This window comes from Helicoverpa armigera, chromosome 24 (genome assembly GCF_030705265.1).
Source record: "Helicoverpa armigera isolate CAAS_96S chromosome 24, ASM3070526v1, whole genome shotgun sequence".
In the NCBI taxonomy this organism is placed as follows: Eukaryota; Metazoa; Arthropoda; class Insecta; order Lepidoptera; family Noctuidae; genus Helicoverpa; species Helicoverpa armigera.
The window spans coordinates 5,615,161-5,632,278 of NC_087143.1; the positions used below are offsets into that span (position 1 = coordinate 5,615,161).

The window sequence follows — 17,118 nt, forward strand, 5'->3', positions numbered from 1 at the left end:
ACATTTTATTAAATAAGAGTAAGCTTACGTATTTATTAGCATCGGTATTCGGGAGATGACGGCAGATAGAAAAATATGGAAGAAGACATGCTGTGCCGACCACAACTAAATAAATTGGAATAGGAACAGGAAACGATGATGATGATGATATTTATAGACCCAGAATTATAAAAAACAACATGTTACAAACACAGAAAATCATGTAACATAAACAAATACAAGCCTCACAAATACCAAGATCTAGTGGGATCAAAAATTATTGATCCTTAAAATCCCGTTACTTCAAACAAACAACAACAATATGGCCGTAGTATGTCGATATTCAAGTAATATGACTTTGACGAACTGCCTCGTTGGTCTAGCTGTCGCAAGTGCGGCTGCTGAGCACGAGGTCTCGGGTTCGATTCCCGAGTCGGGCCGAAATCGCTTTGTGGGTTTTAGAAGACTTTCACAAAGCAGCCCGGAGCCTGGAAGCTGGTGATTGATACACCCGTGCATCGGAGAGCACGTAAATGTCGGTCCTGCGCCTGATCTCTCTCCGGTCGTGTCGGATTACCGTCCCATCGGGTTATGAGAGTTAAGGAATAGTGAGTGCACTTGTGTCTGCGCAAATACTCGTGCACTATAATATGTCCTGCGTAGTTGGCTAATCTCCTTACATGAGAACAGCCGCCGTAGCCGATAATCGGCTAGGAGGCCATCAATATGACTTTGCAACTCTAAAGCTTGGAGACCAGAATGGCTTGCGTTTGCAGATTACACAACTACTAAGTCTTTAATTGCAGACAAGAGCAAACTTGCTATTATTGGTCCTAAGGGATTAATGATAGAGTTGTCCCGATTAGAACGGTATTGGAACTTTGTAGTTTCTCCATGTAGCTTATGAGTCAGGTCAATATCATTATTTGCCTAGCCTTTTCCCAACTATATTGGGGTCGGCTGCCAGTCTAAACAATTCTATAGGTAGTGTAACGTTGTATCTAAAGTCCTTTAGTTTACAGAAGTGCGGTATGCGTGGCTATTTACTTTGCCTCGCTTTACCTCGCTTCCTAGTATACCCCGTAACGCCAAGAGTATTGCAAATAATCTAGGTTTATGGAGTCAAACAAAAAGTTGTTCCTTTATATGTTTTAAATGTTAAATGTCAAATATTCACCATCTGTACAAACGGCTTCCGGTCTAACAGTATGCAGCCGAGAAACAGTGTTTTATATGGAGTGACTGTCTTTCTGATCTCCACAACCTAGTTACCCGGGCAACCGGATACCCCTTGCTGGTAGTCAGACTTTAAAAGCTAGATAATCAATACTAATATAATAAAGAGGAAACACAAAAATTATACACATCATCTTCCGAGCCTTTTCCCAACTATGTTGGGGTCGGCTTTCAGTCTAACCGGATTCAGCTGAGTACCAGTTTTTTACAAGGAGCGATACACAAGAATTATATACGAGAGTTCAAAAACTCACCTCCATCCAAAGTCTTGGTAGCATAAGTATAAACAGTAGAAGCGGCGCCAGCATCGTTTATCGCAGTCACTCTTAGCTGGTACCAGTTTGCGGGAGCGAGAGATCCGACTGCGTATGATGTTGGCATGGAGCGAAGTGGTGGAGCTTGGTAGTGGCCTTCTATGTAGCTCCAGCCGAGGTTTAGATCCATAGGCTAAGAGAGAAGAAATTAATTAATTAGTATTTTTAGGTAGGCATTTCTTTCTGAAGGAAATTGATTATAATATTAATCACTAGAACTTGGCATACAATTTCTAAATTATGTAGGGAGCACATGAGAGCTGTATGCACATCTCAAATGCGTCATTGAGAGATTCTCCGCTAGTGTCTTAGGTCAAATCTGCTGCTGTAAAGTTTCTTCTTGTATAGAAAAATAACTTCTTATTTAAGACTTTCGAATACTCATTTTTTAATTCAAGATGACAATTTTATATGCAGGGTGTCTCTCAAAATATGGAAAATTACTTATTTACCCACATTCTGGAATCAAAAAGTTGGTAAAAAAACCTGTCCATACCCCTGTCCCATTGGATTTGTACTTACTTAATCTTCGAATAACAATAACAAAAAAAAACTACCAGGAAACCATAACCCCAAAAGAACTCACCGCCTTATTCTCAGCTCGTTGCCAAAGGTTGGAGCCAAGCAGTCGATAGTCCACCTCCCACCTGGTGACGTCACAGCCGCTGTCATCCCATCCACTGAGTTGTATGTAGATATGCGTTGCGTTGCTCCAGAGCCAGTCCGTTGAAGGTGGCGATACGGGTGCTGTGTGATAGAAGACAAGGAGTTAAGGGAAGCGTAAATTCGAAGAGGTTGAGTATGTATGTACCTATGTTTTGGTGTCCTTGTGGGTAAAGCACCAGCCGCTCAAGTACAAGTGTGTGAGTTCGATACCGAGTCAACTTTTTTAAGTTCTTATAATTATCTTGGACACCAATGATTTAATGCATGGTATATGTACCTACATTTACGTACACGGGTATGGCTCACCCGCTTTACATCAAATAAGTAAGATGTATCATACGATACGATATAAATAACATTCGAAGTCTCGTTAAAAAGGACACCTAACTTCTGTCAGATGTTTCACTTCCCGAACCTGGCTATAAAGTAGCCTATATGTTATTCTAATATACAATCGGCATACTCAATAGATACTGTAAAGTTTTATCAAAATCCATCCTACAGTATTTGCGTAAAGGCGGAACAAACAACGATACATAAAAAATTTTCGCGTTTATAATAATGAGGAAGACTTGTAACAACAGCTTTAAAACAACATTGATCAGTATATCAAAAACGAATAAGACCAAGCTACTATAGACTACTTATATAACTTGTGATCCGCGTTCAGCCGTAACAAAAGTTTATGTGGAAATAAAATATTGAAGTCAATATTGAAAGTCTTTTGGGAAGGCTTTCTATCAACCGCGGTACGATAACATACGAGATAGGAATATATAAAACTAGATAGATAGATAGTCGTACGGTCAAGGACTGCGTGAGTATATGTTTTGGCAGATATACCAAGGCTACTATTAGATTTAGTGAGTAATAAAACATGTGAATGAATTTCGCGGTTGCTCTTTTGTTTTTGTATGATTGCTTTTTTATAGTTACTAATAGTCTTTGTGTAAGTATATATACATAGGTATGGAAGTTTATCATTAAAAATAAATCATATTCAGAGTATTTATTTTCTGTTTAGGTTCGAGTACTGTTGAAGATTAGTTGTTTCTCATTGTTCCGAAAAACTTCTTTCCTACTAGGGTAAACTGTAGCCTTTGTCACCCGGTAATAGAAAATAGCTTGTGAAATATTTTTTTAAAACATACCAGTAGTTTCTGAGATTAGCACGTTGAAGCAAATATACATACAAACTCTTCAGCTTTGTAATATTAGTAGGTACAGGTACTTTTCTATTGTCATTAAAAATCTTTGCGATGAAAGAGTATTTGTGCATAGCATTGATTTTCATTTTAAAAACAAAAAATCTCAGATCTAGCACATTCACAAAAAAACAAAACATTGGTCCTCACACACGCAGTCCCAAATCACGTATTTACATTATATTGATATAGGTCCGTACATATGCCCGGCCTAATTTCTCTGACCAGCCGATTAGCACGTACGAATATTACTCAAAGATGATACCCCTATATAGCTATTTACTTTAGTTTATGTGCCATAAAAACATATTATTATGTAACATCGTGTTTATTGGGCTTAGAAATGTAGAGAGCAGAATTGGAATACGGTTTTCTATTGCGTATTTGCTTGTTATAATCTCAATTCACGGTTCAATTCACTCGAGAACTTGGAAATGTGACAGTATGGTCCAATGTTTAAAATGTATTCAATGATTTTGGTTTATTTAAGTCACTATCTTTTATTCAGTCATATTGTCATTGATCTAGTAATCGGATAACGCGACTGTTATGCCGGGGGTCTCCGGTTCGATTTTAATTGCGGGCCGAAATCACTTTCAGGGTTTTAAGCAACTTTCATTAAGTAGCAGGTCCTGCGCCCGATCTATCTCTGGTTGTGTCGGATTACCGTCGTCATATAGGTAAGAGTAAAGGAATAGAGAGTGCACATATATCTGCGCACATGCATTGTACTGCAATATGTCCTGAAGCGCAGCTGGCTGAATACCTCAGAGAGAATAGCCGCTGCGGCTGACAGTCGATCTTTTTATGATATCTAAGAAGAAAATAGATGCCGTAACTCATTTTTACTCACCTCCACCTAACGTAGTGACATCGATATGCGCCGGAGCAGAAGTGCCGACACTGTCAGTGGCGGTGACTCTGATGGAGTACTTAGTGCCACACTTAAGGCCGGCTAGTGTAACTGTTGAACTCACCTCCGCCTAGTGTAGTGACGTCAATATGCGCGGGAGCAGAAGTGCCAACACTGTCGGTAGCGGTCACTCGGATAGAGTACTTAGTGCCACACTTGAGGCCGGCTAGTGTGACTGTTGTACTCACCTCCACCTAACGTAGTGACATCAATATGCGCCGGAGCAGAAGTGCCAACACTGTCAGTGGCGGTCACTCGGATAGAGTACTTAGTGCCACACTTGAGGCCGGCTAGTGTGACTGTTGTACTCACCTCCACCTAACGTAGTGACGTCAATATGCGCGGGAGCAGAAGTGCCAACACTGTCGGTAGCTGTCACTCGTATAGAGTACTTAGTGCCACACTTCAGGCCGGCTAGTGTGTCTGTTGAACTCACCTCCACCTAGCGTAGTGACATCAATATGCGCTGGAGCAGAAGTGCCAACACTGTCAGTGGCGGTCACTCGTATAGAGTATTTAGTGCCACACTTGAGGCCGGCTAGTGTGTGCGACTGTACTCCAGGGAGACGGTTCTCTCGCGACACCGGCCATGCTTCTTGCCAGAGACCGTCGTTTTCTCTCCATGTTAGGTTGTAACCTATGCAAGGAATAAATTCTTTAGTTACGAATATGTGCACAAAGAGAATGTATGACTCAAGAAAAAAATGGTTTTAAAATCTCTCCAGTAATTTTGATTTTGCTTTTGACTATTGTTAAGTCATTGTAGAGTAGTAGAGTATTTAGCTGGTAGTCATTATTGCCTTAATTCAATTCCAGAAAATATTTTTCTTCACATTAATTTGATGCACATAAAAGTATGTAATGTGATATAGTATAAATATTTAATTGTTGTTATTTACTTAAATTGATGCGTATGTAATGTACATGCACAAATATTTAATTGTGGTTTTTTACTTAAATGGATGTGAACATATTTCTTCAATATTAATTTGCATAATTTGTAAACAATACAAAAAACATCGTTTACTAGCTCAATTACCACAAATAACAAACAAAATAACTTAACCAAGTAATACACCACTCTCAATAATTAACAAGAAAATCAAACAAATACTCACTGATACCGAATCCAAAGGAATCATTCCCATAGGACCGTATTTCGTCCCACTCAACCACAATATAGTCTTTATAAGGCGTAGCTCTCAACGTCGGAGGGTCCGGTAGAGGTAACACTTTAACTGTGAAAACTACTGAATCTGAACCGTAGAGGTTTTTGGCTAAACACGTGTAGTTCCCGCTTAGGGATTGGTCTATACCTAGAAGAGAAAAGGAAATTAAATTATGATGGAAAAAGTCAAATTACTGCTGCGGCTTATAAATGTACGTGAAAGCATTTATGTGGATGGAATGTATGGTATATCCGTACAATTTAATATCTAGGCAACAAGCATTAAATTAGGGGTGTGTTACACATGTCACTATATCGGTAACCAGCCGCCAATTTGAGCAATAAGTGGCAATTTGAAGGCTAGTGATGGTTTTGTTATCGTTAATAGTTACATGATACAAATCACCTTAAACACATAGAAAGACCCATCGTCCTACTGACATTGTCTAGAAATTGAGGACATATTTTTAGTGCACATAGAGAATTTAAACAAAATCAAAAACATAAAATCAACAGGAAAAATTGCAAAAAAATATCCCACTTACTTTTAATCAGCAAGCTATCATCGCGATTCCTTGTAAACCTTGGATGATGAGTTATAATATTCTGGTTATGATACCAAACGGTCCTCGGTGGTGGAGAGCCAACACTCCTACATTCGAGAAGCAAGGAGTTTCTCACAGCCACTGTTATTTCTCCACCCAGAGAAGCAACTCCGGCCACGACTAGGAACAAAGTTTTAGAATATGTTAGAGAACAGTTCTGTTTACGGAGCAAGGATTGAGCGAAGATGCCATAATGCAGGTAGGTCAGGCGCCTTCTTCTATGTCGAATAGGTGCCGATCAGTACGAGTGAACTAAAGAAGCGTTCCGGTTCTTTGAGACATCAGTCAACGATTTTTCATAATCTTCAGGGCCTTTTCCCAACTATGTTGGGGTCAGCTTCTAGTCTCACCAGATACAGCTGAGTACCAGTGTTTTAGAAGGAGCGATTGCCTATCTGACCTCCTCAACCCAGTTACCCTTTGTAAGACTGGAGCCAACGATTTTTGGTATTATATGAAATGATCGGGTTCAAAGAAGGCGTATAAGGTCGAAGACAGTAACGTTCGTCGTCCCCCGATCACCCGCATTTTGGCGCGCTACTTTCTTAGGAGATTGTCCGTTATGGCACCTCCGCTAGTTATTTTGTTCTCCATGGTTAGAGAATAGTTCTGTTGGAGAATTTCATTCGTGTGAAAGTAAATGTTGGAATGTATGCAATGAGTTAAGTTGGGTTTGTTCAATGTAATTTTGTGAAATTGAATTGTTTTAAAAGTAGATCGCATACAGGAAGATTTACGACATAAATTGCTTTTTTGTTCTTTTCAGAAAGTGGTAAAGGGTAGACGTTTTGAGCTGAAAAATTTGGCGTTCAAAGAGTGCCGTTTTGCAGCCAAGTTTGAATTAATGATTTTGAGCTTGACTTCAATATTGCTAGATATTAGAATTAAAATATATGGCTTACGTATAATAATAAATCGGATTTCTGATGAATCCCACAAATAGAATTCACTTGGGAAGCGACCGCAATCCGCTAATTATATTAGTTTAGGGGTATGATTTAAGCTGTCACCAATTTAATTCATTTTGTGTTTCTTAAATAATAGGGTTTGCTCTCAAAATAGTAGATTTGTCACCAAATGTAGTCACCAAACAATATAAAATCAATTCTACTATAAATTACAGAAAATCATGGAGATATGGGGTCAAGTACCAAATAAATGGTTTTGTATGTATTATAATAGGTTTGTCCTAATAGTATTTAAGCAAACTAATTTAAAGAGATCACCAATAAATCATATATTATATCACTAGAAAATTTCATGAAGATCTAAAAATGTAGGGCGGTCGTCATCATCCTCTCAACCAAAAGAGTCTACTACTTAACTGGCCATGTGCCTCCCCAAGGGTATTAATTTCCACAGGTATTATAAATATATTTAAATTAAATTTCTAGCTGAATAGTAAATAAAACACCTAATTAAAGTCAAAATAATCAATTTTTATTGATAAAAATAACAATCACTGAATAATCAGCGCTGGTTTGGATTTTGAAGGGCGCCCCCTTTTCTTTTCTGGCCGATAAGTAAATTTTTTGCTTCTGGTGGGGGGCTAATAAAATGCACCCACAACAATGAACGTAATCGTCGCGAATGAAGTAAACTTGCATCGTATGATCGTACCTACAACCAACCTACAACCCATTCGTTGAGGCCCGAAAGCGCGCCAATTTGTCTCCCTTCCCTTCCTCTTCCCTTTGAACATATTATCATTAAAATTATAAACTGACGTATTAAATTGGTAACGAATACATGATGTTAATAACTGAACGAAATAAAATGTAACTACTGTATTGGTGACAAAATAACAAATAAAATGGAGTCGCAGTCAGGGATCGATTAATCGATTTATTTGGTGACAGATCTACCATTTTGAGCACCAAGCTATTATTTAAGTAATAAAACTATTATTATAAGAACGAAGTTTATATTCATGTAATGCACTACAATTTTATTGGTAATCCATCTCATATTTTACACATTATATTAACAATAATTTGGTAATTCATACCTGGGAACACTCTTTGTTTATCTGAGAACGAAAATATTTCGTGGTGATAGATCTATTTATTAGGTGATACAACTTGATGACAAATATAAATTTTGGTGACAAAAAATATAGTTCCCTTAGTTTAGCAGTAATAAATACAAACTATATTTCCAGAGATAGTAATTAATAAAAGTGGGTTCCACCATTTAACTATAACGATAACTAAACCATAACCCGTCGTTAAAAAGCGCCGATTAAAGTCCAGTCATTTATTACAAGCACTTATGAATGTCAAAATATAAATACGCTATATATTTTTATTTTATTTTATTGTTCTACTAGTTATTTTTTTGTGTTGTAAATATCTATGTATATAACTATGTAAATAAATACGCTTGATTCTAGTTGCCCAATCCAAACGTATCTTCTTATGGAGAAGAACGGGCAAACTCTACAATCATATATTTGAAAATGAGCGTCTATTATATCGCTGGTTATGGTTTAGTTATACCTACTTAGATATAGTTTAATGGTGCAATCAACCCTATAAATAAACAATACATTCAACACAAATTAACAAAATTACAGCTAAAATTCAATTGCGTACTAAAGGGCCAACTTTCATTACCACATACCTCTTTGCGAAGGAGTATTCGTAACCCTTCGGCTTTCTGGTCCTTCTCCCACTGCGGTGCTAGCTGTCACCCACACGTCATATTGTCGACCTTCGATCAACCCTTTCAGTTCTAGAGTTTGAGACTTCTCATATGCTTCCGCTGTGCTTTGAACGTCTACTCTTATAGCTTGAGGTCCATCGTTACTGGTAGACAAAAGAAGGTAGATTAATTTCGTACAAATATATTTTGTAGACATTTACAGTTTTACTACCCCAACATAGTTGGGAAAAAGGCTCGGAGGATGGACTTATAGTCTTACTACAAAAACTTAAACATATGTTGAACACTTGTCTACAAAACGTGTGGCTGAAAAACGGACCTTGTTTCAACGTCATAATCTGACACTTTTTTAGACAAGTGTTAAACTGACGTTTAAAAATTTCTGTGGTACGACGGTTATAGTCTGTATCTTGTGAAATGGACCAAATTAGTTAGTAATTAGTTCAAATTGATGACAAAAATCCTACGGTTTTTCTGCACCCAGATAAAATATGCCCTAAATCAAATGGCATAAGTGTAGTCTCCCAACGTTGAAAGAATTTTTCAAATCGGTTCAGTAGATTCGGGTAGCTTTGATGACACCAACAAATTTTTAACTAGAATCGAACGCGTTGGTATTTTTTCTCTTATTTACACTAAGCTTTTCACACTCACTTTTCAAATACGAAACTGGAGATCAAAAAACATCAACTCGCGTAACGTTATAGACATACCAGACTAACAGTTAGTAACATAACTTTTTGAAAACCTATCCCAAAAAATGTGTCAGGCTTTTTTGAAAACTGGATTCAAAATTTTTCATTTAATCTCGTCAACTTTAGAAATTGGAGTCGAAAATTCAAAATTCAATATTGTACAACGTTAGCAAAAATTGGAAACTTGAATAAATTAGTCACTTTCTGTACTTCGTAATTAATTTGAAGAGTATTAATTATGTGGGCGAAAGTTAGCTCTCTGAAACAGTTTTAATTTTTTGCGAAAACGATAAAAAAGTAATTTAAAATTATTTTAGCTCATGTTTCAGTAATTAAATTTTACTTAGCCTTATCGACAAGTGAAGTAAGTATACTAAATCACGGTAGATATTATTTGGATATTTTTACTACTAACTTAACATCCATATTTTATTATAGAAAGCAATTTACGAATACTCCCCAAAATGTACATACGAGATAATTACCCAAATACTGCTTTGACCGAAACGACACCTACAGCCAGTTTCTTCATCAAAAGTTAAAGCCAAAGTAAAAGTTAAAGTTATGTCTAAAGTTAAAGTAACGGTCAAATTCAATTTTTCTATTCGTTTTGCTGTCACTTTGGCCTTGAAAAAACGAATTTGACCGTTACTTTTACTTTAGACATTACTTTAACTTTTGATGAAGAAACTGGCCGTTAGGCATCATTTGTCAAAGTTTAGGTTAAGTACTATTTGTTGTTGCAAGCCCTGAGCACACAAGATACATTAGAAATGGAACATTTTTGTTGTTTGTTTGTAACTTGAAGGTTTCGAAACTACTGAACCAATTTCAAAATATATTTCACTGTCCGAAAGCTACTCTCTTCCCGAGTAAAATAGACTATACTATTATTTTAACCTGGCACGGGCAGAGGTTCCCACGAGACGCGGGTGAAACTGCTGGCAGAAGCTAGTCCTAAAATAAAGAAAGAAAGATACATACTTAGCAGTAGGCTTGCAATACACAGTATAATGCATGAGCCTGCCGTTCGGCTGTCGAGGCCGCTTCCAGCTCACGAGGAGGGTGGTCGAAGATTGTGCTAGGAGCTTTATTTCTGCGGGCGCTTCGGGTACTAGGAAACAAGATTTTTTCATATAAATATTGTTTACCTTCTTGGAAGAAAATGGTAGCCTCAATAATCAATTCTTAATCGAAATCTATGAAACCAAAAGTTATGGTTTATCTGTCAGATGAGGCCCTATCAGAGACTTTATCAGTAAATGATTTTCCAACACTATTTTATAGATTAGATTCAAACGTAAGGCCAGGATGTATGCATTCCTCTGTTGATCAGAATGACCAAAAGTGAGTGGGGACAAACCACAACAAAAAAAAAATATAATCATTTATTGTAGACTGCTTTTAAGTATTGAGCAGCTGATATTACGCATAGGTAATGCGACTATAATAATGTGTCTGATTTTGAAGTCAAATCTATGACCCTATAAATCATTGCTTTAAATTACTATTAATAACATTGAAATTAAATAAAAGACTACTCTACCAAAACTCTACATAGAGTTAAAAAACTTACCATCTTGCAGCGTAGAGCAGACAATAGGAAACGAGAAAGGCCCCAATCCATAGTTAGAGAAGCCAGCCACTTTGACCGTGTAGTTAGTGAATTTGTAGAGTCCCTGTAGCCGTAGTTCTGTCACCAGCGAGGTAGAGTTCATCCATTGTCGACCTGTAGATTTACATAATGATAGAGACGGCGAGGTTCACTGGTGATTGCTTTGTGTAGAGTTTGGTAGTGTGTTGTTGTTTGCGGGTGACGAACTGGAAATAATAGCAATGTGGTCTGTGTTATTTTGGCGGTGTTGTTTATAGAGCCGGCTCGTGGTAGATTGGTAGTTTTTTGGGGAAATTGTAAAATGCTGTTTGTGAATTGTTTTTTTAAGCTACCAAATTATTATGTTAGAGACGTACAATATCTCTCAATGTGGACCTAAAATTATCAATATAAAAAATACATTACTTCCTAGGATCACATTATTCTATTTAATATTGTTAGTGAGGTAGAGTCCATTCATTGTCGACCTGTAGATTTACATAATGATAGAGACGGCGTGGTTCACTGGTGATTGCTTTGTGTAGAGTTTGGTAGTGTTTTTGTTTGCGGGTGACGAACTGGAAATAATAGCAATGTGGTCGGTGTTATTTTGGCAGTTTTGTTTATAGGGTCGGTGTTTTGTTTATAGAGCCGGCTCGTGGTAGATTGGTAGTTTTTTGGGTAAATTGTAAAATGTCGTTTGTGTAATGTTTTTTTTAAGCTACCTAATTATTATATTAGAGACATATTATATCTTTCAATGTGGACCTAAAATTATCAACATTAAAAATACTTTTAACACATTTCTCAATCGTACGTATTTAGTAATTTCATATTATTGTATTTTGTGTTGCTAGTGAGATAGAGTTCATCCATTGTCGACCTGTAGATTTACATAATGATAGAGACGGCGTGGTTCACTGGTGATTGCTTTGTGTAGAGTTTGGTAGTGTGTTTTTGTTTGCGGGTGACGAACTGGAAATAATAGCAATGTGGTCTGTGTTATTTTGGCAGTTTTGTTTATAGAGTCGGTGTTTTGTTTATAGAGCTGGTGTGTGGTAGATTGGTAGTATGGTAGTTTTTTTGTGTATTTTTGGGTGAAGTGTAAAATGCCGTTTGCGGATTGTTTTATTGAGGTTCCAAAGTATTATGTGCTTTCTATGTGTCTCTAAATGTTTTCCTAAAAGTACAATGTTTAGAATACTATTGCAATACATCTTTCAACCTAACCAGACCATATTATGTTTTGTTCTATAATGCACAAAAGGTCCATATTTCAATAATAATAACTTCAAAAGCCAAAACAGATGTAGTTGGACATGAAAGATATGTAAATCCATGTTACATGTCACACTAAACGCATGTAACTGCACATTCACATGACGTTGCACCGAATTATTTAGTTTATACAAGTTTATTGTGGCATTCGTTCGTATTTCCAACTTTATTATACAATCGAAATTCATGGAATAGTAACGTATAGTAAATTCCATGTTCTTAGGAATTTAATTTGTAGTTAACACTGTACTTTTATATTCAAGTATTTTAAATATAAGTTAAAACTTTGAATATATTAGGTAATAAACAGCCGGCCTAACAAGGGTTTATTTATTTATCATAAAATAGTTAAATAAAAAATGTTAACAAGAAGGGTATTTTTATTAGAGCAACCCACATAATATATGAGTAATAATTTCTAGGAAAGAACTGATCTAATTTAGCTAGATGATCATTATAAAAGGCCGCTCATCGCATCAATGCAATGCTTTAATTCGTTTACTTAGTAAAACAAACTCTAAGAGAAATTCATTTTCTAATCATAGAAAGTTTTGGAATATTAAGAAACCTAAACTCACCCTGAGCAGCATACAGCACAGTATAACCAATGAGCGCGCCAGCTTGCTTGTGCGGCGGTATCGGCTGCCAACTCACGCGCAGCGCTGTCGACGTCACGCCCCCACATTCTACTGACGATGGAACATTCTAGAAGCTTCACTCACCCTGAGCAGCATACAGCACAGTATAACCAATGAGCGCGCCAGCTTGCGTGCGGCGGTATCGGCTGCCAACTCACGCGCAGCGCTGTCGACGTCACGCCCCCACATTCTACTGACGATGGAACATTCTAGAAGCTTCACTCACCCTGAGCAGCATACAGCACAGTATAACCAATGAGCGCGCCAGCTTGCTTGTGCGGCGGTATCGGCTGCCAACTCACGCGCAGCGCTGTCGACGTCACGCCCCCACATTCTACTGACGATGGAACATTCTAGAAGCTTCACTCACCCTGAGCAGCATACAGCACAGTATAACCAATGAGCGCGCCAGCTTGCTTGTGCGGCGGTATCGGCTGCCAACTCACGCGCAGCGCTGTCGACGTCACGCCCCCACATTCTACTGACGATGGAACATTCTAGAAGCTTCACTCACCCTGAGCAGCATACAGCACAGTATAACCAATGAGCGCGCCAGCTTGCTTGTGCGGCGGTATCGGCTGCCAACTCACGCGCAGCGCTGTCGACGTCACGCCCCCACATTCTACTGACGATGGAACATTCTAGAAGCTTCACTCACCCTGAGCAGCATACAGCACAGTATAACCAATGAGCGCGCCAGCTTGCGTGCGGCGGTATCGGCTGCCAACTCACGCGCAGCGCTGTCGACGTCACGCCCCCACATTCTACTGACGATGGAACATTCTAGAAGCTTCACTCACCCTGAGCAGCATACAGCACAGTATAACCAATGAGCGCGCCAGCTTGCTTGTGCGGCGGTATCGGCTGCCAACTCACGCGCAGCGCTGTCGACGTCACGCCCCCACATTCTACTGACGATGGACCTTCTTCAGGAGCTGGTGGAAAAATAAGAGGGTTTGTCAATTGTGTGACTGCAGTCAGGAATATGGGTGGTGGTGATTGATCGTACATGGGAATGCGTGTAAACGTCGGTCCTACAAATTAATGATCTCTGATTACCTCTCTCCGATCGTGTTGGATGCCGGTGCCATTGTATTATGAGAGTGAAGGAATAGAGAATGCACCTATGTCTGCACTAATACTTGTTCTGAGCAGCGGGGTGATCTTTTTAGAAAGGACATGGTCGTGACCGATAAATTGGTACAGACGACCCTTTTATTATTTATCACATCCAACATAAGAATTTATAACTATGACTAGATATTTAATCATATAATATCAATTTGCTGTACAATACGTATAAGTAATGTAAAGGAATGAAATTCCGGCCTCCTAATATATCAAAAATACAAGAAGATTCAATACAAATCCTCAAGAACGCTGTCTCAATAGAACTTCACAATAAAGATGGCACCGAATTACAATAACCAGATATTCAGAAACTAGAAACAAACATAAATAACAAACAGACTAAGAACACACATACACACAAACATTCGAATCTTTAACTCATACATAATGCAACAGTCGTTAGTTGCCAGTTAAACAAAACACAGTCGCAGTAATTAGACAAAACTTGAGGAATAAGCAACGAGTTAAAGACAAATGTTTGGTGAACTCGGAGTAAAGATGAGATGCTATAAAGAAGGTAGGTCAGGCACCTTCTACTAGGTCGAATAGATACAGTGGGCCAAATGGCCAAAGCGATCAGTTACGAGTGAACGAACGAGGTGTTTGGGTTCCTTGAGACGATGATGTCAGCGATTTTAGTATGTTTTTGTGTGGTATGGTGAAACGAATGCCAAGTCCTCGTCCCCCGCACACTCGCATTTAGGTGTGCTGCTTTCCTCGGAGATTTTCCGTTATGGCACCTCCGCTAGTCATTTTGTTCTCCATGTTGGTGAATTATAACTCTTTGTATAAATTGGAAATGGCTGCAAATATTGTAACATTGTTGTCTAGTTTCGTTTACAATTGAATGTCTTCTTCTTCATCTTGCCTTGTTTTCAATTTTACTTTGGGTAAGCGCAATATGTTTTCCACTGCCATTCTTCTCTGTCACTCGACATACTAATATTCACTTCCCTTTTACATACATACATACGTACATGCCACCTCTTAGAAAATCCATTCATCTATTCTTCGGTCTTCCTCTCCTTCTCCTGCCATCCACTTCTGTACCACTTCTGTTATTTTGGTACATTCTGAATGCAAACTTATTTGATATCAATCAATATGGCCATCTATTTGCAACCAAATTATTTTTGCAACCCAAATTAAGTCAGAAGTTATCATATTGACAGCACAATATCCATTAATAATTCAATCCAATATGGCTGTCATTTAAAACTGGTAATATATGTATACCTCTTTAATAAAGAGGAAACATTGTTGTTTGTTTGTACCCCAAAGGCTCCAAAACTACTAAACCGATTTGAAAAATTCTTTCACTGTTGGAAAGCTACACTCTTCCTGAGTACCTAACATACATAGGCTTAATTTTATCCCGTTACAGGCAGTAGTTCCCACGGGACGCGGGTGAAACCACGGGAAAACAGCTAGTAATAGCAAAATTACGAATAAGCAGAGCAGACGTAGGCTAAACAGTTTGGAACTTTTCCCCTTAAACAAAGTATGAGTCTGGGTAAAGGGGCGCTGAAAATTTTCAAGTATTATACAAAAAGAAAGTTGTTCTAGAAGTTTTCTGTCAAGCACTAAGGCTGATGTTTTCAGCTATTTTATTTTGTTTCGTAAAAGGAATATTTTTGAAAGGATTTATTTTGCAGCTTAAGTTTTTGGTAATTAAGTAAAGCAGGGCAAAGCTTGAAAGACTAAGCAAAATGACGGAAAGAAAGCGAACATCCTAGATGATTAGCAAGTGAGATGTATCACTCTCCAGTGGAAGCCACTATGGCCAAAGCCTGCCGGGGCTGCGGGATTGTTCGAAAGAATTACCGCGGTCCTGGTACATAAAGAGCTTAAGATGGAACATGATGGGTTTTATTCAGTATGAATCTGACACTTCATCACGCTGCACCCGCAGCGGGAGGTATCATTTGATGATTTCTCATCAAAAAAAGATATAGGTATCACTCTTGTGTTATGTGGAAATAAATAACAATATTGAGGACGCGAAGACGGTAACAAAACACACAACAATAAACAAAAACAAATGACAACAAAAACCTCTTAAAACAAAGGTGCAAGAAGTAAAAAGTAATTATAACAACAACAACGGAAAAGTTACCAAAATGCTAATAAACACGATAAAGGTTTACGAGTTTCGAAGTTCGAAACTTTTACCGATTTACATAGACGATGAAACTTAGAGAATTGAACCTACTGGAGACGTCATTTACCAAATGTACGAGACAGTAGCTTATACTCGTATGCCTGTGAATAGGGGTAACTAATCTTCGTGAAGTTGACAGCTGTCAATTTTTAAGGGATAATAGTATTTTCTGAAGTAACTGAAAGAATTGTCAACTGCACCAAAAAAGCGGTCATATTTGTCATGTGCAAGTGCATGCGTATTGCGTTACTATGTGATCGATTATGCATGAGTAAGCCATTACTACTTTTTTGTTGCATTGTTTCCTCTCTTATATTATTGCTTTCCGCATAGAGATATGTAATTATGGTGTCTCCAGTTTTAAGTGCTCTAAGTCGATAAAAGATAAAATCCATTCGAAACGAACGATGTGATAAGTGAAGATCTGATCACGACTAATTGAGGATTTAGGCTCTGTTATTTTATGAGGAAATAGCTGGAGGATTGAGGAAAAATCTATCGAATGAACTTACAATTAAAGATCACCTTGCTTTCAAGTAATTTTTGGAGTTAAGAATGTGCATAAGGAATATCAAAGCAGTTCATGATTTGCGAATAGGTTCTCAGTTTGAATCAAAAGAAGGTTTCATATGTTCAGCTTATCTACTGTGAAACTACCAGTAGTTTTTTGACATCTATTTTAGAACTTATGATGTAGGAAATAGCAAAAGCAAAGCTTATCAATACAACTTACCTCCTTCTCTGGTATCTTGAAAGAGCGGCACAGAAAATGGTCCTGAACCAGCACTGTTGAATGCAGCTACTGACACTGCATACCTGATAAAAAAATAAATTAATAAATATTCTAAATAATACCTCCAACGAAAATGTG

At 37.9% G+C, this 17,118-nt stretch overlaps 1 protein-coding gene across 1 annotated transcript in view; it reads right to left on the reverse strand.

The window, feature by feature from the left end:
- Positions 1–17,118, reverse strand: part of LOC110378787 (cell adhesion molecule Dscam2) — a 95,982-nt gene that overhangs the window by 21,244 nt on the left and 57,620 nt on the right. Inside the window, exons 18-27 of the mRNA XM_064041237.1 lie at positions 16,981–17,063; positions 13,756–13,890; positions 11,022–11,174; positions 10,430–10,559; positions 8,709–8,893; positions 6,027–6,206; positions 5,432–5,629; positions 4,750–4,950; positions 2,116–2,276; positions 1,470–1,662 (exon numbers count right to left, since the gene is read on the reverse strand). Of these exons, the coding sequence (XP_063897307.1) occupies positions 1,470–1,662; positions 2,116–2,276; positions 4,750–4,950; positions 5,432–5,629; positions 6,027–6,206; positions 8,709–8,893; positions 10,430–10,559; positions 11,022–11,174; positions 13,756–13,890; positions 16,981–17,063 (1,619 nt within the window). The remainder of the gene's footprint in view (positions 1–1,469; positions 1,663–2,115; positions 2,277–4,749; positions 4,951–5,431; positions 5,630–6,026; positions 6,207–8,708; positions 8,894–10,429; positions 10,560–11,021; positions 11,175–13,755; positions 13,891–16,980; positions 17,064–17,118) is intronic.